At 41.3% G+C, this 26638-nt stretch overlaps 1 protein-coding gene across 1 annotated transcript; it reads left to right on the forward strand.

The window, feature by feature from the left end:
- The first annotated feature begins 19485 nt into the window (after nt 1–19485).
- On the forward strand, nt 19486–26423 carry LOC121296182. Its single transcript, XM_041221453.1, has 8 exons — nt 19486–19611; nt 20107–20232; nt 20751–20844; nt 21303–21388; nt 23160–23276; nt 24053–24084; nt 24468–24714; nt 25586–26423. Exons 1-8 carry the CDS (start codon nt 19491–19493, stop codon nt 25810–25812), a joined length of 1050 nt encoding a protein of 349 aa, XP_041077387.1. The 5' UTR covers nt 19486–19490; the 3' UTR covers nt 25813–26423.
- The last annotated feature ends 215 nt before the right edge of the window (nt 26424–26638 follow it).

Genomic DNA, 26638 nt, shown 5'->3' on the forward strand with positions numbered 1-26638 from the left:
CCCCAACAATCATGACCTCCCTTCTTTTTGCTGTCTGGTCACCACTGTCAATAGGGTCCTGGATGTTGTTCCTTTCATTCTCTTGTTGTTGGTTCTGCTCATCAAAATTCTGAAGTGACTCAAATCTGTTGGTTGTTTTGATTTCTGGTGGTTGTGTTTGACGAAGTTTCTTTTTTTCCCTGCTTCTGCCTACCTGAACCCAGCTGTTCTGACCTTCTATCTCCCTGGTGGCTTTCAGTCTGTTAGGGGTGATGCAGACTTCCATGAATTGTGGGTGTGCCAGTTCCTCAAGATCCTGTTGCTGTCTCGCTTCTTCCAGCTCCATTTCTAGCATACTTACTAGTTTATGCAAATCCTGGATCGCGCGGCACTTTACGCACACTTGGTTTAGCTCCGCTGGGTTTTCTCGGATTTCCCACATCAAGCAGGTGTCACAGATTATTGGCTTGAAAACCATGTTGAGGTTTTTTTTTTTGAAGTTTAGTTTCTTCTGCAGCCGTCAGCCTGCTTTCAAACTGCTTCGAAACTGCTCTGTACTTTTCCACGCCTGTACTTCTCCCACTCGCTGTCGCTTCCACTCGCTGTCGCTGGGAAGACTGCCTCGTTTAACTGCGTTGTTCTGCTGTGCTGTTGGCTCCTCCCCTCGCCTGTGTCTCAAAACGGCGCTGAATTTGAATCAGCTGCTCCGAGTTTCAGCTTGTTTGTTATCAGAAAAACACACGCGGCTGTTTGACTTTGAGCTGCTGCTGTGTTTCCCCAATGTCCTCTGTTTTCTGATTAAAGCAATTCAAGATGCAATTTCTCCTTTCTGCTTCGAAACTGCTCTGTACTTTTCCACGCCTGTACTTCTCCCACTCGCTTCCACTCGCTGTCGCTGGGAAGACTGCCTCGTTTAGACCCTTAAGAACATGTTGCGCAGGTTTATTTGTGGTGTTGTGCGTTACTGGGATCAGCTGATTCCTCCCCTTCTCTTTGCAATCAGAGAGGTACCCCAGGCTTCCACTGGGTTTTCACCATTCGAGCTGTTGTATGGGCAGAGACCCCGGGGCGTGTTCGATCTGGTCAGAGAGATGTGGGAGGAGCAGCAGGACAATTCGACCAATGCCATCCGGTATGTGTTGGACCTGCGCAAACATCTTGACTCTGTTGGGAAATGGGCGCATGACAATTTGCAGCAGGCTGAGCACAGACAGGAGACACAGTACAACCAAGGAGCCCGGTTGTGCACATTTCAGCCGGGGGATAAGGTACTTCTATTATTACCCAGTTTCGAGTCGAAGCTCTTGGCTAAGTGGCAAGGACCCTTTGAGGTTACACGCCAGGTTGGGAAGGTGGACTATGAGATCTGCCTGCCGGAGCGACGGAGAGAAAGACACATTTATCATATCAACCTCTTAAAGCCTTGGTTGCAACCAGAGGAGTTGTTAGTGGTGCACGCAGATGATGTCCCAGACCTGGGACCTGATCTTTCTCTGTTGGCAAGAAAAGGATCGGTACAGATTGCGGAGAATCTGACACTGGCACAGAAATGTCAGGCGCATGGTCTGGTGGCAGAGTTTCCTGACGTGTTCTCTTCCATCCCGGGGCAGACTCGAGTAGCCCATCATCACATTTATATTGAACCGGGGGCGCTAGTTCACCAGAGGCCGTATTGTATACCTGAGCATAAAAGTGGAAATTGATGAAATGCTGAGACTAGGGGTAATAGAAGAGTCCCAAAGTGACTGGAACAACCCGGTGGTTTTAGTTGATAAGCCAGATGGGTCAACTCGATTTTGCATTGATTTCAAACGAATCAATGAGAAATCAAAGTTTGACGCTTATTCGATGCCCCGGGTAGATGAGTTGTTGGAGCGTCTAGGCACAGCTCATTTTATGACGACACTGGATTTAACGAAGGGGTACTGGTAGATACCCCTGACTCCGGAATCTAGAGAGAGGACGGCGTTTTCGATTCCCTTCGGGTTGTACCAATTTAGGACCATGCCCTTTGGGTTGCACGGAGCACCTGCCACTTTCCAGCAGATGACAGATCGTATCTTGCGGCCCCATCAGCAGTACACCGCTGCTTACATAGCTGATGTGGTTATCCACAGTGAGGACTGGCCGAGTCAGCTGTGTAAGGTGGCGGTGGTGCTGCAATCCTTGCGGGAGGCGGGGCTCACTGCTAACCCAAAGAAGTGTGCCATTGGGAAGAGTGAGTCGGAGTATTTGGGGTATTGAGTAGGGGGGGCCAGATCAGACTGCTGGTTGCTAAGCTGAAAGCCTTGGCTGACTGGCCGGTTCCTACAACCTTTCTTGGGAGTAGCGGGCTATTATAAGAAGTTCATCCCGAGCTTCGCTAAGCTCGATGCTCCCTTGACAGACCTCACCCGGAAGGCTGCCCCAAATACGGTTCAGTGGACGGAGTCGTGCCAGAGGGCTTTTCTCGCCTTGAAGCAGAGGCTGTGTAGCAAGCCAGTGCTATGCAGCCCGGATTTTGGTAAGAGATTCACCCTGCAGACGGATGCGTCAGAGACAGGTGTAGGGGCAGTGTTGTCTCAGGAGGTTCGGGGAAGCGAGCACCCAGTCCTGTACATCAACAGGAAGCTCCTTCCCTGCAAGAGAAATTATTGCACCATCGAGAAGGAGTGTCTCGCAGTAAAATGGGCAGTCGAGTCACTCCGGTACTACCTCCTGGGGCGACACTTCACCCTAGTTACAGATCATGCTCCCATAGCATGGCTTTCCCGAATGAAAGATAGCAACGCCAGAATCACACGATGGTACTTGGCCTTGCAGCCCTATACCTTCAGGGTAGTCCACCGAGCAGGAAAGCGGCATCAAAACGCAGACTGTTTCTCTCGGGAAGGCATAAGGGTGTAGGATTTTCGAATAAACCAGTGGTGTCATTCTGAGGGGGAGGATATGTAGCAGGGGGAGATCTGTGCTGACTCTGCTGGCGTGTTCACAGTGCTGCAGGAAGAGGGCAGCAGTCATCCAACAACCACCTGTGAGTCATGGCAGTGACACGGGGAGGTGAGAAAGTGGGTGTGTGGACTTTCCCTCTCTCTGAATGGCTGGGAGGCGGGTCTTGGGCACATTGTTAACCCTATAAGATAATGCTCTACTGTTTTCTCAGGTCTGCCCTTTTAGACACACCGAGAGTGCCGAAGCGGTGGTCCAGGACCAAGAACAAGGCTGGAGAAAAAATAACGGAGAGTTTCACAGCGATACAGTGAGAGCGGGGAACCCTTGGGCAGACCCAGGAATATTGTAACAGAGCAGGCTAGTTAGCCGGTAGCGTAGGTCAGTGATCCAGGTCACACGAGTAGTGGCGACCGGGATATCGCTGCCAAGTGCAGCACCTTTTCTTTGTAGTTTTATTACTGTTTTATTTTCCTGTTTTCTTTTTGCCTTCTATTCGTGAATTATTGTTTGAAGCACCTGCTAGTGCGCTTGCACCCTGAACTGTTTACCATCGTTTGGTATCCAACAGCGCCCTCTGCGGGCTAAAGAAACAAACACCCGTGAAATAAAACTGGGCACCTGTGTGGTGTTGTCAAGTCCACCTGTATGTCTCCTGTGTCAGTGAATTACCCACCCACCCTTCCACATCCCCCCCCCCCCTGGGAATATATACATATATAATATATATTAATAGATATATATATATATATTATATATAATATATAATATATATATTATATGTATGTGTGACCCTGAGCAAGCTGATGCATAGTTCACATACCCTAGTCTCGTATCTTGTAAAGCGCTTTGTGATGGAGATCCACTATGAAAGGTGCTATATAAAAATAAAAATTAATTAATCAATATTATGTAAAACCAGCACCTACATTTACATGGACTTAAGTCTTATTCAGGAACAAGTCTTAACGGAATTTTGGTCTTAAGTAAGGTCTTAACTTTAAGACTACCATGGAGGAGGCATAAGTCCAGATCTGCCATTGAAACAACTTTCTTTATCCCTTTCAATTTGAAGATAGCCACCAAAACATTGTTATGGGATATACACCTGCCTATTGGTAGGTGTCACTGAGTTTTTTCTATCAAAGCTGCCATTAGGCCTTCTACCCTCTGTGACGCCCTCAGTCCCCCCTGCCCAGTGTAGTTAACCGTCACGCAGGGGAGACTCACTCTCTTTTCGCTTCTCAAGATTGGTATGGTAAGACCTCTTTGTGGTGCATTGAGCCCTTTTTCTTCTAAAAAGCTCTACGTAAGGTACTGCTAGTTCCCCTGCACTTCTTGCACTAGTTCCCCTGCACAATTATGTCACTTCTAAAGACAATTGGTTGTACCAGAGCTTATTTAGGTGTGTCTTAGCAAAAGGGGTGAATACTTATGTAGTCAATTATTTTCTGTTTTGTACTTATAATTAATTTAGAATAATTTGTAGATTTTATTTTTCACTTTGACTTTATGAACTTCTTTGTGTTGATCAGTGGCAAAAACTCCTAATTAAATCCATTTTGATTCCATGTTGTAACCCAATAAAATGTGGAAAAGTCCAAGGGGGTGAATACTTTTGAGAGCCACTGTATAAACAAATATTTAAAATATACTTTATTAACAAATATTCCATTAAATACAATACTCAACAAAATTACATAACATTCGGCATTGTTTTTATTTCATTGTAATTAGATATATATATATATTATATATATATATATATATATATATATATATATGTGTGTATGTGTGTGTGTGTGTGTGGGTGTATTGGTAGGCAGTTAATATATTCTTAAAAGCAATAAATTAAAGGACCTCCAAAAACTGTAGGAGATAAAGAGATACCTTCGATAGTCAAGATCTCAGCGGGACCTCCAATAAAAGCTGTGGGTACTATTGTAATGTACAAACCCGTTTTTAATATCGCTCTCTGAAAACAATGGCGGATTTACACGTTACAACAAGCCGAAAATAGACCACATTCTAGACTGTTCAAAGTTCATAAATCGTGTTTGTTCAACATGAGCAAATGATTAAATACTGGGAATCTCTTCTTAGAAAGATGGTATATATTAAACATGCAACCAAAATAAGTTTGAAAATCACACAAAAGTTACACAATTAATGTCACATTAAAAGCATTACAATGAGGACTAAGGTTTAAAACAACAATTTACCAAATAAATACTAGTACATACTGACACAACAAGGGGTCACACAATACCTGAATTGATATTTAAGAGTACAGTTACCTAGCCTGAAAAGCAGTCACTTTCAGCATTCCGTTACCTTGTGTTTCTCCGAGTGTCAGGGCTCCCAACCTTGATGGATAAATACCGAGAGCTGAGGGCTCCAGGTGCAGTCTTTAGTTTCTTAGAGTCTGAGTGGATAGCAGAGGGGGCTATCGCAGGTCTGGGGCAGCAAGGAGCTGGGACTAAAGCAGGGGAATTTTCTACATTTCAAACAAAGAGATCATTTGAATTTCCCGCTGCATGCTCCGATTGGCTCTTTTGTAGCGCGTGGGCTTGCAATCTTGATTGATTGCTCCCCCCTTCCTCTGTCTGATTTAGTTTATTATCATAATCTGGAAAGGGGAAACTTTTCAAAACATGCAGAACTTTTGCTAAATAATTCAGATTTTATTCTGTATTCCCATTATTTTTACCATAAGAAATTACATTTCTTTAGACACCAAACATGTCTGGTTGAGACTTTGGGTAGACATTGCAAACAGTTTAGTTCTCTTAGGGATTTATTACCTGGGTTATTCTATTCTTGTTAGGCAATTTAAGAATAAAAACGCTTGCTTCTTGTACTCATAGTGGTATTAAATCAATATGATGTGAAATTTGTCTTAAAATCTTTTAAGCTATTTTTCCCTATTTTGAGACTCCTATGCTAAACCACCTCTCTCTCACTAGACGGGTTAATTAAATCACAGAGACGAGTTTGATTAGCCTTTTGTTTCCTGAGTGCCTGGTGCATTCAAGGTGTTATGTTGATCGTTATCTCTAGGCAAAGCTAGACAAATTAGATTAAGGTTCATTCAATGTAGATTCCTGATAATATAATATCTTACGAACATAACATAAGAAAGTCCATGACATTTGCAATATATTTGTGATGACAATGTCTTTAGAACATATATATATATATATATATATATACACACACACACACACACACACACACACACACACACACACACACACACATATACTGTTTTTTTTTTTTTACTTAAGTAATCAATGAGAGCCTAACCACTGTAAAATCATTCAACAGGTCATTTTCAAATTACAACTATTTACGAAATTACAAAATTCTATAATAAAATATATACATTTGACATCATTTATATTTACATGACATAATGATTTTTTTCCTTAAGTCCCAGTGAAAAAGCTAAATTATCAATCTGTCCCTCGGGCAACAGCTTTCTCTCAAGTGGAAGGCAGTGAAGATGTTGCATGAGGACAGAAACGCTGGTCTAAGTTAAGACCCGCCAGAAAATCGTTTTGTGAAACGGACTTAAGAATCGCTCATAACAAAGTCAGCGGAAATGACTTGAGCCCATTTTTTTTTGGTCTTAGACTTAAGTCAGCTTTGTGAATATGGCCCCTGGTCTTGAAGCAACGTGCTCAGCTGCCTTTTGACATGCTCAGAATCTTCTATCACAGTAACATCCAGCTACCCTGCATCAGGCATCCATTCCTGCGATTTATTCCTGTTCCCAGATTCGTGTTTCCTCATCTGGCGTCACTACCCCAATCTGACTGGCTTCATCAAGGCACCTTATTCAACTTTCAAAGTCATAATTTCATCAACGCGAGATGCCAGTCAGAAACGGAACCATGTCCTATTATTATCAACGTTTCAGTCAATGTCCTCCTACCCCCAATAGACAATACTCTCATAAACTGCTCCCGACCGAATCAGTAGGTTTTGCAGACGCCTCGGAGCAATACGTTCTTCATCCTTTCGGGTTCTGCAGCGGTCTCAGATCTCTGCATTCTTCGTCTCTCCCAAAAGCAGCCCCATCTCTGCCTCCATCTATATTTGCCTTTGCACTCAAAGACCAATATTCCCTGCACTCTACCGATGGTAGTCCTCCGTTCACTATTACATATCTCAGCTTCAGCAAATCTGTGTTCTCTACAGCTGAGCCTCTGCACACTATTGACAGAACTCCATTGTTTTCTTCCTCAGACCTCTGCTCTGTTCAGCAGATCCTGCCCTCTACTGTTAATCACTCCTCACTACAGCAGATCTCCACCCCCTCTTCAGATCTGCTCACTACTGCAGAATACAAAAGTTGCTTTAGTTTACTGTTTAAATCTGCAACTGCACTTCTCCAGAACCTGAAGGTATGGCAGCATACCTACAATCAAGGCTAACGCTAACGCTAGTCCCCATCTAATCAAAATACAGGGCACTTCCTCAGCAATCTATTCATATATCCAGTCATCTTGTCAAATATTACAGCATTAATACATAGTGAGTGATGTGGTACAAGACTGTTAATCTGTCTTTATTATGAGTTAAGGAGTTCCACTATTAGAAGAGTAACTGAAGTTATGAAACCCAAATGTCTGAATGTGAGTTCACCTTTTACATTTCAAGCAGACATGATAGTAGCAAACCACTGACTGATCCTGTATTAACTAACACATAGAAAGGCGGCATCTCATCTCTCTGCCCTTGTTTCTAGAGGAGGCCATTCGGTCCTCTGCTATTCCTAATCTACTTAATGATTTAGATTCTGGTATAGTAGCAAACTTGTTAAATTTGCAGACGACACAAAAGTAGGAGGAGTGGCAAACACTGTTGCAGCAGCAAAGGTCATTCAAAATGATCTAGACAAGATTCAGAACTGGGCAGACACATGGCAAATGAAATTTAATAGAGAAAAGTGTAAGGTACTGCACGCAGGAAATAAAAATGTGCATTATAAATATCATATGGGAGATACTGAAATTGGAGAAGGAATCTATGAAAAAGACCTAGGAGTTTTTGTTGACTCAGAAATGTCTTCATCTATACAATGTGGGGAAGCTATAAAAAAGGCCAACAAGATGCTCGGATACATTGTGAAAAGTGTTGAATTTAAATCAAGGGAAGTAATGTTAAAACTGTACAATGCACTAGTAAGACCTCATCTTGAATATTGTGTTCAGTTCTGGTCACCTCGCTATAAAAAAGATATTGCTGCTCTAGAAAGAGTGCAAAGAAGAGCGACCAGAATTATTCCGGGCTTAAAAGGCATGTCATATGCAGACAGGCTAAAAGAATTGAATCTGTTCAGTCTTGAACAAAGAAGACTACGTGGCGACCTAATTCAAGCATTCAAAATTCTAAAAGGTATTGACAGTGTCGACCCAAGGGGCTTTTTCAGCCTGAAAAAAAGAAACAAGGACCAGGGGTCACAAATGGAGTTTAGAAAAAGGGGCATTCAGAACAGAAAATAGGAGACACTTTTTTACACAGAGAATTGTGAGGGTCTGGAATCAACTCCCCAGTAATGTGTGTTGAAGCTGACACCCTGGGATCCTTCAAGAAGCTGCTTGATGAGATTTTGGGATCAATAAGCTACTAACAACCAAACGAGCAAGATGGGCCGAATGGCCTCCTCTCGTTTGTAAACTTTCTTATGTTCTTATGTTGAATTACTAAGGAGCAGTCACGCCAATTCGGGCTCCAAACCTCAGCCCTCAGTTCCAGCTTTCCATGCCTTTACTTTCGGTATCCAAGTTCAGTCAGTTGGTCCCATTTGCTTCCACAACCCCCATCCAGAATCCCCTGTCAGAAGAAGCTGATTTAGGATGAGAGTTATGGAGGAAGTTAACGAGTCGTTATGTACAGACTTTCGGTAGCGGGGTAGAAGTTCTCGAAGGATAAATGTCGGAGAGCACAGAAAGTCGTAACAGACGTGGGTGCTTAGCTTATTAAGTATAGGGGAAGTTAGTATTGTTGGTCTAGGACCACATCTTGCTCGTTGGTTGTTAGTAGCTTATTGATCCCAAAATCTCATCAAGCAGCTTCTTGAAGGATCCCAGGGTGTCAGCTTCAACAACATTACTGGGGAGTTGATTCCAGACCCTCACAATTCTGTGTAAAAAAGTGTCTCCTATTTTCTGTTCTGAATGCCCCTTTTTCTAAACTCCATTTGTGACCCCTGGTCCTTGTTTCTTTTTTCAGGCTGAAAAAGTCCCTTGGGTCGACACTGTCAATACCTTTTAGAATTTTGAATGCTTGAATTAGGTCGCCACGTAGTCTTCTTTGTTCAAGACTGAACAGATTCAATTCTTTTAGCCTGTCTGCATATGACATGCCTTTTAAGCCCGGAATAATTCTGGTCGCTCTTCTTTGCACTCTTTCTAGAGCAGCAATATCTTTTTTTATAGCGAGGTGACCAGAACTGAACACAATATTCAAGATGAGGTCTTACTAGTGCATTGTACAGTTTTAACATTACTTCCCTTGATTTAAATTCAACACTTTTCACAATGTATCCGAGCATCTTGTTAGCCTTTTTTATAGCTTCCCCACATTGTCTAGTTGAAGACATTTCTGAGTCAACAAAAACTCCTAGGTCTTTTTCATAGATTCCTTCTCCAATTTCAATATCTCCCATATGATATTTATAATGTACATTTTTATTTCCTGCGTGCAGTACCTTACACTTTTCTCTATTAAATGTCATTTGCCATGTGTCTGCCCAGTTCTGAATCTTGTCTAGATCATTTTGAATGACCTTTGCTGCTGCAACAGTGTTTGCCACTCCTCCTACTTTTGTGTCGTCTGCAAATTTAACAAGTTTGCTTACTATACCAGAATCTAAATCATTAATGTAGATTAGGAATAGCAGAGGACCTAATACTGATCCCTGTGGTACACCGCTGGTTACCACACTCCATTCTGAGGTTTTTCCTCTAATCAGTACTTTCTGTTTTCTACATGTTAACCACTCCCTAATCCATGTACATGTGTTTCCTTGAATCCCAACTGCGTTCAGTTTGAGAATTAATCTTTTGTGCGGGACTTTGTCAAAAGCTTTCTGGAAATCTAAATAAACCATGTCATATGCTTTGCAATTATCCATTATCGATGTTGCATCCTCAAAAAAATCAAGCAAGTTAGTTAGGCACGATCTCCCTTTCCTAAAACCATGTTGACTGTCTCCCAGGACCCTGTTACCATATAGGTAATTTTCCATTTTGGATCTTATTATAGTTTCCATAAGTTTGCATATAATAGAAGTCAGGCTTACTGGTCTGTAGTTACCTGGTTCAGTTTTGTTTCCCTTTTTGTGGATCGGTATTACGTTTGCAATTTTCCAGTCTGTCGGTACCACCCCTGTGTCAAGAGACTGCTGCATGATCTTGGTTAGCGGTTTGTAAATTACTTCTTTCATTTCTTTGAGTACTACTGGGAGGATCTCATCCGGCCCAGGGGATTTGTTTATTTTAAGAGCTCCTAGTCCCTTTAACACTTCTGCCTCAGTTATGCTAAAGTTATTTAAAACTGGATAGGAACTGGATGACATGTGGGGCATGTTGTCAGTATCTTCCTTTGTAAAAACTTGTGAAAAGTAATCATTTAACATATTTGCTATTTTTTTTCTTCATCTACGATTTTGCCATTTGTATCTCTTAAACATTTAATCTCCTCTTTGAATGTTCTCTTGCTGTTGTAATATTGGAAAAACATTTTGGAATTGGTTTTAGCTCCCTTAGCAATGTTCATTTCTATTTCTCTCTTGGCCTTTCTAACTTCCTTTTTGACTTGCGTTTGCAGTTCTGTGTACTCTTTCTGTGTACTTTCTTTTTGGTCCTTTTTTAATGCTCTGTAAAGTGCCTTTTTTCGCTGAATATTTTTTTTAATTGATCTATTAAACCATTTTGGCAATTTAGTTTTACATTTAGATTTGTCTACTTTAGGGATGTAATTGTTTTGCGCCTCTAGTACTACATTTTTGAAGAACAACCATCCTTCTTCTGTGGGTGTTTTCTCTATTTTACTCCAATCTACTTCTGTTAGTCTCTGTTTCATACCTTCATAGTTTGCTTTTCTAAAATTGTAAACCTTAGCTTTAGTCTTTACTTTTGGGGATTTAAAAAACACTTCAAATGAGACCATGTTGTGGTCTGAGTTTGCCAGTGGTTCTCTGACCTCTGTTTTAGTTATTCTATCTTCGTTATTTGAAAAGACTAAATCAAGGCATGCCTCCCCTCTAGTGGGTGCCTTCACAAATTGTGTTAGGAAGCAGTCATTTGTCATTTCCACCATTTCTATTTCATCCTTCGCGCTACCCACCGGGTTTTCCCATTTTATTTGGGGGAAGTTGAAATCCCCCATTAGTATGGCTTCTCCTTTGCTACACACATTTCTAATGTCATTGTATAACAGATTATTGTGCTCACCGTCTGAATCTGGCGGTCTATAGCATGCTCCTATTATTATGCCTTTTGAATTTTTGTCTGTTATTCTGACCCATATTGATTCGGTTTTATTTTCTTTGTCCAGGTTTAACACCTGGGCTTCAAGACTGTTTCTTATGTATAGCGCTACCCCTCCTCCTCTTCTGTCCTGCCTGTCTTTCCTATACAGTGTATACCCACAAATATTATATTCGTCCCCATCACTCTCAGACAACCAAGTTTCTGTAACACCTATCACATCATAGTTACCTGTTAGTGCAGTAGCTTCAAGTTCTAGAATTTTGTTTCTGATACTTCTAGCATTTAGATAAATACATTTAATGGTTGTCTTACCTGAGTTGTTGTTCTTGTTTTGATGCGGTCTCCCTTCTGTTTTTTTGTTGATTTCTCCCCCCTTCCTTTCTAGTTTAAATGCTTCCGAACCTGCTCGAGGATCTTTTCTCCGAGTAGACTGGTTCCCTTGTTATTTAAATGCAGTCCATCCCGTCTATACAGATAGTCCTCGTTGTAGAATGTGGTCCAATGATCAAGATAGGTGAAGCCTTCCCGTGTGCACCACGTCTTCAGCCATTCGTTTTGATTAATTATTTCCAGCTGTCCATATGGTCCTTTGCAAGGTGCGGGTAGTATACCAGAAAATACCACAGTTTTGGTCTTCTCTTTTAATTTCCTTCCTAGCTCTCTGAATTTGTTTTGCAGGGATTTTGGTCTGTCTCTTCCAATGTTGTTTGTACCGATGTGGACGACTACTACCGGGTCGTCTCCTGTTCGTTCTAGGAGCCTGTCCACGTTCTCAGTGATGTGCTTGACCGAGGCTCCCGGAAGGCAGCACACTGTTGTAGTAAGGGGGTCCAAACTGCGAACTGAACTTGCTGTGTTTCTCAATATGGAGTCCCCAACAATCATGACCTCCCTTCTTTTTGCTGTCTGGTCACCACTGTCAATAGGGTCCTGGATGTTGTTCCTTTCATTCTCTTGTTGTTGGTTCTGCTCATCACAATTCTGAAGTGACTCAAATCTGTTGGTTGTTTTGATTTCTGGTGGTTGTGTTTGACGAAGTTTCTTTTTTTCCCTGCTTCTGCCTACCTGAACCCAGCTGTTCTGACCTTCTATCTCTCTGGTGGCTTTCATTCTGTTAGGGGTGATGCAGACTTCCATGAATTGTGGGTGTGCCAGTTCCTCAAGATCCTGTTGCTGTCTCACTTCTTCCAGCTCCATTTCTAGCATACTTACTAGTTTATGCAAATCCTGGATCGCGCGGCACTTTACGCACACTTGGTTTAGCTCCGCTGGGTTTTCTCGGATTTCCCACATCAAGCAGGTGTCACAGATTACTGGCTTGAAGACCATGTTGAGGTTTTTTTTTTGAAGTTTAGTTTCTTTTGCAGCCGTCAAGCTGCTTTCAAACTGCTTCGAAACTGCTCTGTACTTTTCCACGCCTGTACTTCTCCCACTCGCTGTCGCTTCCACTCGCTGTCGCTGGGAAGACTGCCTCGTTTAACTGCGTTGTTCTGCTGTGCTGTCGGCTCCTCCCCTCGCCCGTGTCTCAAAACGGCGCTGAATTTGAATCAGCTGCTCCGAGTTTCAGCTTGTTTGTTATCAGAAAAACACACGCGGCTGTTTGACTTTGAGATGCTGCTGTGTTTCCCCAATGTCCTCTGTTTTCTGATTAAAGCAATTCAAGATGCAATTTCTCCTTTCTGCTTCGAAACTGCTCTGTACTTTTCCACGCCTGTACTTCTCCCACTCGCTGTCGCTTCCACTCGCTGTGTAGTTCATTCAGCTGTCAAGTATCGTCTCCAATCCCCCCTTTCTTTTGAAAGTCAAGGTATCTCCCCAGCAGGAACCCCCCCCCCCCCCCCCCCCCCCCAGACCCTCTGTTCATTGATTCCTCTGGCTCCTATCATCACTCGTCACTGGTTCTCAACCCACCTCTCCACCCTCGCCTCCAGAGAAGGTCTCCGTCCTCGATTCCACCCTCATCTCCATAGCAGGCCTCCGTCCTCGACTCCACCCTTACCTCCAGAGCAGGCCTCCCTCGTCAACTCCACCCCCAACCCCCCCCCCATCATTCCTTATAGGTGCAGCCTCCTCCTTGGCGAGGGCCATCATCAATCACAGCCTAATGATGGCATGTGCTGTCTTTTGTTCGTCTCACGGTGTGGGAGATTTTGTGAGGAGCCAAGGCTAGGCATCCGCCTCCTTTACCTTCAAGAGGGTTCTCACCATGTGAGTCAGAGCGGACCCCTGGCCACACTGTCCTTTTGCAGCTCCTGTGCTTCGATAACCTCACTCGAGGCTTTGTTTTTTACTCTGCCTTACTTCAGGACATAGCTACTCCGTGCTCGAGTCCCATACTAACCTTTGTGCCTTGTCCTTATTTCAGGTCCCAGGCAGTGTGAAGTCTCGGCCAATTGGGTGTCTAACGAGCGCCCTTTTACAGAAGTCTCAGACACTGGGTACCTCTCTCTCTCTCTCTCTCCTTTCGTGTCCCGGGACTGACTTCCTCCTGAGGGGTGGCTTCCCGATTCATAACCCTTGTATGTGTTTTCGGTTGGTGGGTCCCCTGCCCCTGGGTTGTGTTGGCACCGGTGCCCTAAGTCAGTGATCACTTTCTATCCTGTTTTGGTTGGTGGGTCCTCTGCCCCTGGGTTGTGTCGGCATCATCGCCCTCAGTCAGTGATCACTTTCTATCCTGTTTCGGTTGCTGGGTCCTGTGCCACTGGGTTGTGTCGGCATCGTCGCTCTCAGTCAGTGATCACTTTCTATCCTGTTTCGGTTGTTGGGTCCTGTGCCCCTGGGTTGTGTCGGCATCATCGCTCTCAGTCAGTGATCACTTTCTATCCTAGTTTCCATGTCCGGCTCTGCTGGTCTGTTACTAGACTCAGGGCTACGCCCGCTCCTCTGGTCCTTTCTAGCCGGCACTCTGTCTTACTAATTGCTCCTTTATGCTTCTTCTGCCCTATCCTTACACGCCACATGAATTGTTTTTCATAGCAAGAGTTGCACAAGAACATAAAACCGCCAGTCCTCCTTCTGCTATTCTCTCACTGGACTGTGTATGGTGAGGTGTACGCAATAAATCACTGACGACATATAGTCGGCGACAAAAAATCGCCCTTTGTATGGTGGCTGTTACAGCAGTTGGGATGTTACAGTCACTCATTTACCTCTATGAATCTTGCTTCCTGCCTTGATCTGGCATCTGCATCAAATACCAGTAAATATATTGAAATATTAAAACCTTCAAATAACATTTTCTAGAGGTCTGTTAAAGTGTTGTTATCTGATTCCAGGAGCTACTCTTCAGTTCTAGCTGCCTGTCATAGACATCTGTAACATAGGCTAACCAGCGCCACCTAGTGATCAGATATTTTTGGATCAAATCTGTTTTGCTGGTAATACTCTAGCTGTGCACTAGGTGTTGCTGGTTCTTGCTAATATGAAGACACATTGGATGATCTAGCCTTCATTATAGATATCTATGACAGGCAACTCGAACTGAAGAGCAGCTCCTGAACTTGCAGTCAAAGCACCTTAATACAGACTAATCACAATATAAAATACAGTTCACTGAAAAAAAAAAGTTAATGATTATTCAAGATGGTTAGCACTTCTTTAAATGGGGAGTAGTGATAATGGTAATAAAGCTAATACAAGGTAAGAGAATGGATCTTAAAGTTTATTTATCACTGCTTGATTTCTGCTTTGTTTTTTTTATGTGTCTTTGAATTCATAAGAATGAGGCTGGGTATGTGGTGCAGCTCAGGCTTGTTTGTTTTCCAGTCCTCAAACCACACAGGAAATCGGAGCGCTGACATTTACAGTAAACGTGTACTGCAGCTTGGAACACAGCACTGCCATCAGACAGGCACCACCTGAGGAGAGAAGAGGATGGAGTTAGAAGGCAATCCACCATTCAGCTGCGTAAGCCGACTACTTATACTCTAGCATTCTTATATCGTTCGTTTTAATATAGATACCAAAGCATCCACTGGAAGAAACAAGAGTGAAACCATGCTGAGAGCGTGACCGCACCCCCGAGCCTCGGATTCTGTGAGGTGCCGCAGCTCGCTGCTGAGTTTACAATAACAGGTATCGCTTTGAGTTTAATACAGGACTTGTCGTTTCCGCAGTAAGCTGACTGCCCCCTCACACACACACACACACACACACACACACACACACACACACACACACAGGAAAAAAAACACACCCTTCTGTCAGAACAAAATAACTTCATTTTGCAGAGAAAAGGAAGCTCACAGCATCTCTGGTTTCTAAGCACTAACTTTATTGCTGTTTTAATTCAAAAGATTTTCTTATTCATCGATAAATACATTTTTTTTTTTTTTCAAATTTATATCTTTTTAATTAATACAATTCAAATCACCCTATAATATTGTTCCCAAGCATATGAATTCTTTCTTGCGCTAAAGCTTATATTATTTATTTATTCCAGTCACAAAATATATAATATAAATTAAGCTAACATATATGTTGGTATATGATATATATATATATCTATAGATAATATATATAATAAGATATAATAATATATATAAAATAATATAATCTAAAACGCTATAGATTTTGACTATCTTTCTCTAAATGATAACATTTATTAGTAAATAAATATAACGTTTATACTTTTTTTGAAAAATGAAAAAAATTCCTAATTTATTGAAATTGTTATATAATTATTTACACAATTTTGTGTATACACAATGAATAATAGTATTAACAAAAGTCTTTTTACATTGATCGTTTTTTTGTAGAAAAAACAAAAAATTTACTGTTAATCACCTCAATAATTTTTTTATTTTATATATATATATATATATATATATATATATATATCTATATATATATATATATATATATATATATATATATGTGTCGAAAAATTACTTATTTACCTATTGTGTAGAAAATGGATTTTTCTTTTTTGAAACTGCCTGGATTTTTTCTGTACATAATTTATCTTGGAAATTTGGGCGAAACCATCGCTGCACCATCGGTAAGACGTCTGTCTGTCTGTCTGTCTGTCTGTCTGTTTGGGGGTTGCTAACTACAGCAGCTAGACTGGAACACAGTGTTTGGGGGTTGCTAACTACAGCAGGTGTACACCATGGGACTGATTCACCTGCCATAGCACTGTCAATAAGGTGTACACCATGGGACTGATTCACCTGCCATAGCACTGTCAATAAGGTGGACACCATGGGACTGATTCACCTGCCATAACCCTGTCAATAGGACATACACCATGGGACTGAATAACACAATTACATTATTATTACAGTTTAAGATCACTAGACTCGACTGCACTAGAATGACATTGTAACTGCAGTCTGAGATGACTAGACTGTACCAGAGGTTTGAGATAACTAGACTAGACTATACTAGAATTACATTGTAACTGCAGTTTGAGATCACTAGACTAGACAGCACTAGAATGACATTGTAACTGCAGTTTGAGATCATTAAACTATACAGAACTAGTTTCAGTTGAAGATCAATGTAGTTTATCACAAAACCGCTCTGCCGAAGGAAATGGTGATATTTTTGTTCTTTATGTGGTGACCTGAATATCTTGAACTCACAGGTATTTTATTTATGTATTTATTTATTTTTTAACACGAATACAGTTAAGGATCATATCCATTGTGATACAAATTCAGACCAAAAAAAAAAAAAATGATATGATTTTTAAAAATGTACCTGTTAATTTGAATATGTAATACAGAGAGCTCCTCAGTTAGTTGCATTGAAGCAAACAGACAGCGATCCACAGTCCAGGTTAACCAGACACTCCAGTCTCATTCCTGCCTGACTGGGTTTACCCTCCTGTGTGTGCACTCGGCTTCATCAAAAACACATACACTGTTCCCTTGCCAGTTAGTTTATGCTGTCTTTTTTTTTTTTTTTTTTTTAGCTGTAGACAGGCACACAAGCTCCTTCCCTCCTTGAAGCTTTCTGTCACACTTTCTGTCATGAGATGGAAAGACAAACAGACATCCTTCTGTTACGACCTGCAGCAGCAGCAGGGTATGATAGGAACGCTGTATAAACAGTGAAATCTGTTTCAGCTCAAGGAAGAAAAACACAAATTGAAACAGAGAAACCAATAGAAAGGAGATCTCCATTCCACTGTGTTTTTGTACACTGACAACATTTTACAAGAAGCTCCTAGAAAGTTGATGTTGGAGGCATGTGAGGGAACAAACTGGGTACATATGGAAATACGTATTTTAACACTATTTGGCAGTGAGCATTTTAAATCGGTGTTAACTAAGGATTTAAAACTCATTATTTTACCTCTTATTAGCTTTATTTTCACTGAATATCTAGATTTTTTATGCTATTTAATATTGCATGTAAAATTACACATTTTTGTAAATAACTGTAGATACTGTGATTCACTTTTTATTAAAAGTCAATAGTTTCCAATTCTTAAGATAATTCAAACAGGTTTTGCTGTTGTAATCAATTTTGCCAAAAGGTTATGTTAAAAATAGAGATTTAATTATACCGGTGACTCATTAAAAAAGGGTTTTTAGATGCGTAATACATTTCCAATGATACAGTGCAGGGAAGCGCTTAGTGTCTATCACAACCTGCCTGCTGAAGAGACAATGCACCCCAAAATATACAGTAACAATAACATTGTTCAAGACTACTGTCTGTCTCCTCACTGATATAAACTAATAGAAGTGAATCTGCTCAATTGACTCCCTTTCTTTGTCTCTTATGATACAAGACTACTGTGTTTTTCTATTGATCAGGTCTGTCTGTCAAAGCTGAGTATTTATTAAATTGACTTTTTTTTTTTTTTTTTTTTAGAAAAGGTGCAACAAAAACAACCATGAATATTTTGAAGAACTCATAAATCGTTGCTGTACAAATTGCCAACCAGGTAATTATAGAAACATCTGGTATTATAAAGGTATGAATTAAATTATTGTAGTTTATTTTTCACTGCATTGTAATTCATTGTTTTGTGATCCTATGAACCTCTATAATGAGGGCTGTGTTCATGTTGCTGTGCTTGTACCAGCAGGGGGAGGGAAGGTGGGGTGAGGTGAGGAAGCAGGTTTCACAGCAGCCGGTTGTCTTCATGTCTTCAAACCTTCACCTCCCTGCCCCCTCTCTCATGCGCGGCAGTTGGGATGTGGTTTGGGTCTGTTTCCTTGGTAACCCGGTCTGTGCGTTAACTAGCTCATTATTAAAAACACTCCTTCAGTCATCAGATCACCATATCCTGTCTGACTTCTTGTTTTGATCTTAAAATCTACAAGAAGCTTGCTTATATCTTCACAATATAGTTACTGTATTATAATGCTGTGTCCTGTACACAGGGCAGTGCTGGCAGGACCACACTATATAACACTAATAGAAAACCCTGTATTGAATTACAGCAGCTCCCCAGCATGGTGTCTATGTAAGGTTGTAATCTAGTGTGCTGGCATCGCCTGCTCTGTGCTGGGAAGAGCCTTGCTGTGTTGTACTGTGCACAGGGCAATGCTGGTGGACGCACTAGAGCCTCGCTGTACTGTACACAGGGCAATGTTGGCGGACGCACTAGAGCCTCGCTGTGCTGTACTGTACACAGGGCAATGCTGGTGGGACCACACTAGAGCCTCACTGTGCTGTACTGTACACAGGGCAATGCTGGCAGGACCACACTATATGGCTGTTTACTCCAGATTGTCATTAGCGTAATTTTTTCTGAATGGGAAAAAAAACAAACAATTCCAGTTCTAAAATTAATTTGAAAAATCCCCAGTATATTTAACACTTGAGTTTATTGTTTATTTCTGGTTGGAAACTTACTTGGTGAGTTCTCCCTTTCTTTGCAGTAAAGAGCTTTGAGAATCTAGCAGCCCTTTCACTTTATTTATCTTTGTTGCTCCCTTCCCCTCCCTCCCTCTCTCTCTGCCGTCTCTCTCTTTCTCTCTCCCTCCTTCTTTTCCTCCCTCTCTCCCCCCTCTTCACCATATCTCTCTCTCCCTCCCTCTTTTCCTCCTTCTCTCTGCCCTCTCTGTCACCATCTCTCTTTCTCACTCCCTCCCTCTCCCCCGCTCTGCAGGTTCCTATATGAAGCATCGTTGCTCTCTCTTCAATGACACTGTGTGTGTTCCCTGCCAGAAGGATCACTACACTGATATCTGGCACCACAGCTCAGAGTGTGAGCGCTGTAAACAGGGCTGCAAACAAGGTGCGCTAAAACTTCTTACGGCTTCCTCCAAGCAACACAGAGAAGTGCTGGACAAGGCTCCTTTCAAATCAATTCTTTACCTACTGTATTACTAGAGCAACATTATCATTGCACCCCTTTAAAGGAGTGCTAACCAAGGACTCTTTCAAATCCATTCTCTTACCTCTTATTAGCTCTAGAAACGTTATCACTGGTCCCATTTGAAGATGTTTTTACTTGTTTTGAATACTCTGATAGTAAGCAAACATTGCTGGTGATTTCCTGGTTCAAAATAACTTCCTGTGACCTACAGCACAGAAGCCATGTCTTTACCCGAACCATGATTTCACTTTGAAACAATGTTGTAAACTAACACAGACACCAAGAAGGAATCATATTGTAGTATCAATAGTATTATTTTGGCACACTGCCTGTCTGCCTGCCGGCCTGTCTGTCTATCTGCCGGCCTGCAGTTGTAATTGTGTTTAGTTTGCAATACTTCACTTGTTTTTTCAGAGAACGGTTTAGTTGTGGTGCAGAGCTGTTCCAGCAGCAGTCAGTTAGTCTGCGATTGTAAACCAGGCCACTCCTGTGAAATACCCACCCCTAGTGGCTCCTGCCTCAGCTGTGCTCCAAACACAGGTACCTTTCATTAGATACAAACACTGGAATAGTTTCCTTATAACTTGAATAGGTGGATATTATATACCCTATATATATATATATATATATATATATATATATATATATATATATATATATATATATATATATGTTTATTTTATAATACATGTGTTTGTGTGTGTGTATGGTGTACTATGTATATAGATTATATATATATATATATATAATATATATATCTATATATATATATATATAATATCAGTAATATGATATCAGTTGATATTAAACAGGTATGAGAATAGAAACTCATGAGATTCATAAATAATTATTTTTTTAATATGCATTTTTGAATAAAATACAGTTGAATGTTTACAGTTTGTTTATAGTTTATTGTCAAGAACAGATTCATGAACAGTATACAGTATACATAAGTGTATAGATATATTTAAACAACAAACATGTTAGGATATCTAGCATCGAACAACTGTTTCAGAAAGCTGTGTAATAAGTTACAAATCATTGTTTTGTATTGCTAGACAACCAGGTAACTCCCCCTCCTGAAAAAACGACTTCCTGTGGAAATGGTACATTCTTAAATGGGTCTTCCGGCATGTGTCAACAGCGTAAAAAGTGAGTTCCTATTCAGAATTTGATTTTTTTTATATTCCTGTGTTTCCTTAACTAGTGAAGCTCTTTAGTTCTATATCTGTGTGTCAGTGGATAGTTGACACTATGCCTTTGATGGAAAGCAGTAATGTCTATGGGGGGAAACAGTCTAACTTTAACTTTGGGGTCTATGGGGAGAAACAGCCTGGCTTTACCACTGGGGTCTATGGAGGGAAACAGCCTGGCTTGAACATTGGGGTCTATGGAGAGAAACAGCCTGGCTTTAACATTGGGGTTTATGGGGAAAACAGCCTGGGGTCTTTTCTAAATGTTTATCATTGAATTTATTACATTTCTTTTAGTGTGTCTAAATTCAGCACTATTGAGGGTTTAATAGTTCTGGGTGATAAAGGTACAATAAGTATGTGTTTTGCGATAACAAACACAGGGCTGGTTTCTGATATAAACCTTGTATAATTCAGCTGTGTGGAGCTGGGGAAAGAGCTGGCTGTTGAAGGCAATGCTACAGGAGACACTCTCTGCATACAGAAGGAAAAACAAAAGCCAGGTGAGTTTCCTTTCTTAAAATTCAGATACATGTGTTTAGTAACAATATTAGATTGTGAAACTAGTACCATTGTGGCTCTTCTACTGGGCCTGTGCTGTGTAGTAAACTATAAGGATGAGGAGCAGTGGTCCCCAACCCGTGGCTTGCGGGCAACATGTTGCCCACCAGACCCTACAGTGTTGCCCTCGGGCCCTGTAAATCATTTTCCATATATGTTTTTTTTTTTTCATTCCAATCTCAAAAAAAAAAAAAAAAAATCGCATTAAGGTAAAAAAATAAACAAACATAATGATAATCCCTATCTACCTCCCCGCCCATTACACAGTACCAGTTGAGTGGCAGGCAATTTATACAATCCGCATTAGGAATATATTACGTCACGTTCCAGTGACAACAGGGCTTCGATTTCTGAACGGTATTTCCTTGCGTGCGAAAGAGAAGTACAGAGAGCTTTGCAGGTCCTCCACAAAAGAGAGCAAGAACACACACATACAACTTTAAAGAAGAGTGGGAAGAAGATTTGTTCTTTTCAAGGTCCCCTGGAAAGTGTGTGTGCTTAATTTGTCACAGACGTGTCAGTGTGTCGAAGAGATGCAACATTGAACGACATTTTACCACACAACACAAGAAGTTTGCAAGTGAGTACCCTCCGAATAGTAACGTGAGGAAAGTAAAGGTGAGAGAATTGAAGACAGCCTTGACCTCTCAAAAATCTATTTTTAAGAAATATGTTAGCAGCTACGATTGTGTCATTCAAAATTGTGCATGTTCTTGCAAAGAACAAGAAAGCATTTGAAGATGGTGAGGTCATCAAGGAAATTGAAACAATTAAGTAGACTTTGAAAGGCGATTTGATGACTTCAAATACATAAAACCCATAGCCACTTACCTTCAAAACCCTTTCACTGACACTGATATCAGTGAAACCGCATCCAGGATAGCACATTTGGTGAAACATGACAATGCCGACCTAGAGATGGAAATAATCACTCTTCAGAATTACTTAAGTCCCAATCATCTGAGAAGGGATTTTGGACACTTGTGGAGAAACAGAAGTACTCCCTTTTAAAAGAAGTTTATCTATGCATGAATGCTTTTTTCGGATCCACATACTTGTGTGAGACCACGTTTTCTGCAATGAAGTACTTGAAGTCAAAGTATAGAGCTCGCTTGACGGATACCCATCTCAACGACTGCATGAAGTTGGCCATAACGCAATATACTCCAAATTTTGAGAAGCTCGCACAGTCAGATGTCGAACTAGAGGTGAGTATTAAACATAACTTTAATTTACAATACATACTTTTTACTAAAATAAAATACACCTAAATGACGGTTTTATGTTCTGCTGTTTAAATGTTTTGTTTGGTCGACTGTGATCCCTAATGTAGTTGCCAAGCAAATAGAAACGTGCATTTTAAAACCTAAAGCAAGTGTTACGTTGTTTTCAGTACATATATCCTATATTTGGTATTCTAAAGATGCTTCTTCAAGAAGACAGAGTGATCTAGGAAGATGTTGCCCGCAGCATGTTACATTTTTAATATTATTGCCCATGGGTCAGGAAAGGTTGGGGACCCCTGATGTAGAGCTAAGATGGCAGACATAGGGCCACAGTTTCACAACTACCAATGCTAAAGCCAGGCTATTTCTCCCCGTAGACCCCAATGTTAAAGCCAAGCTGTTTCCCCCCAGTAGACCGCAATGTTAAAGCCAGGTTGTTTCCCCCCAATACACCCCAATGTTAAAGTGGATTGCTTTTCTGTTTCAGATCGATTTTTAGATTTTACTGTGCTGGTCACTGTCGTGGGGGCTGTCATTGTGATTTTTTTAGGGGTGATCGTAATGATATTATCAAAGAAAATAAAACTCCTTGGATTCAAACAAGGTAAGGCGATCTCATTGTTTTCATCAGTTCCTCTTCCTTCTCATGCTGTGGCAGGTAAATTAGTCCCACTATTACCATACTACACCCTATTTATAGAATAGCACAAGTGTAGGGCAACTAGAATGGGAAGAGGCTGCCATTTTAGAATGGGATCACAGTATGTTAATTATACCCTTCCCAAATGATCTTCAATTTCAATGCAGACACACAGACATTGGTGCTACAATAGTTCTGTATACTACTGAGGTCAGTGGTAGTACAAGTATATTCAATAGTGTGAGGCAGTTATGGGTAGAATGGGACACAGTGGAATGACATTGTGACACCCCATTTGAATCCCAGTTGAAGGTATGATCCAATCCACAGTGTTAATAATCCACTGCAGTCCAGCACAGTACCATAACAGAACTAGACAGACAGACAGACAGAGTGCTACTGTATAAGGACCTCTGTCTGTCTGCTCTCCTGTCAGTCTGTCTGACTGCCTGTGCAATCTATTTGTTCCCAGTCCATTGTGCAGTTTCCATTGCTGCTAATGTTTCTGCTGGATCTGGTTTCTACTGGGTAACACACTGGGATTAGATTAGAATGGGATCACACTAGAATATGTTTGTAATGGGTGTTAGATTAGAATGGGATCACACTGGGATATGTTTGTACTGGGTAATGCACTGGGATTAGATTAGAATGCGATCACACTGTGATATTGAAAACCTGTTCCAGCAGTTTATTTCATATCAAATGAGTTTTGTTATTGTTTTGTTTTAATTTTACAGTTTTCAAATCATGCAAAACAAAAGAGAAAGAGGTAATCAATCAATCAATCAATCTGCCTAACTGTCTGTCTGTCTGTCTGTCTGTCTGTCTGTCTGTCTGTCTGTCTGTCTGTCTATCTATTTCTAGTTCTGCCTGTGTATTTATTTATACACAGATATAGTTGAAACAGTTTTAAAGTAAGTGTATAATACAAATGACACTGCACTGGAAGATTTACTGTTAGGTGGTAAATTTTTATTTTTTTATTTATTATTTCTTTGCAAAACAGTTTTCTGTTTTTCAAGACCGTGATTTAGAGAGTGAAACCTGGGAAAAGGAAATTTGTTTAAAAAATCGGTTTCAGGAAACCAAAATGGGTTTTGTATGCTAAGTTTCTGTGCAGTTATGTTCGTTTTAAACTATTGCCCCCTGCAGGTTATTAACGGCATTGCACACGTCCAGGAGACTCAAACAGGTGGCCAGCTCTTAGCCAATCGGACGGCTTCAGCAACAGAGAGCTCAATCAATCACGCAGCTACAGGCTTGCAGAAGGACCACCCCCAAGCAGGGCCTGAGGGAGGCGATTGGTCCAGAGGGGCCTCACCACAAACAACCAATCAGAGGGCAGACAGCCAGCCTACCAGAAACAGCACGCATGCAGGTCCAACCAATGGGCTGTTAGGTGAGTACTGGCAAAAAACCTCCCTTGTGAGATTATTAAACTATATTCCTCCCCCTCTCTGCATCTCATCCCTCTCCTTCACTCTTTTCCTCCTCTCCTCTCCTCTATTTTACCTGCCCCTCCTCTCCTCTCTCCTCTCCTATTCCCTCTCTCCCCTCCTCTCACTCTCCTTTCTTCTCCTCTCCTGTAACATCCTCTCCTCCCTCTCCTTTACCCTCCTCTCTTCTCTCCTCTCCTATTCCCTCCTCTCACTCTCCTCTCATCCTCTCCTCTCCCCTTTCATATTCCCTCCTCTCCCCTCCTCTCACTCTCCTCTCCTCCTCTCCCCTCCTCTCCTTCACCCTCCTCTCCTCTCCCCTCCTCTTTCCTCCTCTCCTCTACCCTCTGCTCCTCCCCTCTCCTCTCTTCTGTCCTCTCCTATTCCCTCCTCTCCCCTCCTCTCACTCTCCTCTCTCATCCTCTCCTCTACCCTCTCATATTCCCTCCTCTCCCCTACTCACTCTCCTCTCTCCACCTCTCCTATTCCCTCCTCTCCCCACCCCTCACTATCCTCTCTCCTCCTCTCCTTTACCTCCTCTGCTTTTTACCCTCTTCTCACTCTCCTCTACCCTCCTCTGCTCTCTTCTCCTATTCCCTCCTCTCCCCTCCTCTCATTCTTTCTCTTCCTCTACTCTCCTTTCATTCCTCTACTCCCCTCTCCCCTCCTCTCACATTCCTCTCTTCTCCCCACTCTCCTATTCCCTCCTCTGCTCTCTTCTCCTATTTCCTTCTCTCTCTCTCTCTCTCTCCTTTCTACTCTCCTGTCCTCTCCTCCCCTCTCCTCTCCCCCTCATATCATCTCCTCTAACTCTCCTCTCTCCTCTCCCTGCAGGTCCCCTGCATATCTATAGCCCCGGCACAGTGTTTGTGGGGTTGATAAACAATGTCCCAGGGCGCTCGTGTGAATCCAGGCAGGGAGGGGCTGCTCAGGGGGACAGCTTGGGAGGCATGCTTCGATTCCCTCAGCAGGAGCAGGGGCTGCTGAGCAGGGGAGAGGGGTGCCCCCTGCAGGAGGAGGGCAAGGAGAGCCATCTGTCCAGAGAGGAGGGGCAGGGCTAGAGATAAGAACAACAAATAAGAAGCTTTTTACTGAAAGAAAAAAAAAACACAGATTACGAAGGCTGTATTTATTTCACGGTTATCATGGATTTCACCATTTCCATGAAATGTACCCATTGTCGTGTAATATGTAGTCCCCTGTGAATATTCCCATTCATGAAATGTGCGGTTTTGAAAACATAAGCTATAGCATAAATCATCTTTCATTTTATGAACTGATATGTGGTGCTGCTTTAGGTTAAATTATTTGTTACACTTCCTGAGTCATTTCAGCTCAGCATGTCAGTCATTAGAGTTTGAACTATGACACAAGAAGTGATTCGGTACCAGGAAGCAGCAGCTACTTTTTGTCTGTAGTGTTGTCAGTAAGATAATCCAGAAATAACTAAATAACCCAAAGAAATGTGCTTTAAAAGTAAACTAACACACATAGCAAACATGGCTTGTATTGCAGTGTCAAACTGAGACCCTGTTAGTAAGTATAAATAATATTACTTGGTTATAGTAAAATTGTTAATATTAGTATTTTGAAATGATATATGCATATTTTTACATATAAGTTTTGTCTCAAGAGAGACAACTTGCTAAAATCTCGTTATGTTATACATTTTGTCAAGGGAAAGTGTTTGAAAACAAAAATATATATGTGTGTCATATATATCAAATATCAAACCATATATATATATATATATATATATATAATGGTCATATTCGAAAGTATATATATATAATATATATATATACTAATGGTCAGATTCGATAGTTATAAAAACATATTTTAATTATATATATATATATATATATTCATATTCATTCTTTTACATTA

The sequence above is a fragment of the Polyodon spathula genome, chromosome 21, assembly GCF_017654505.1.
Source record: "Polyodon spathula isolate WHYD16114869_AA chromosome 21, ASM1765450v1, whole genome shotgun sequence".
Classification (NCBI taxonomy): Eukaryota; Metazoa; Chordata; class Actinopteri; order Acipenseriformes; family Polyodontidae; genus Polyodon; species Polyodon spathula.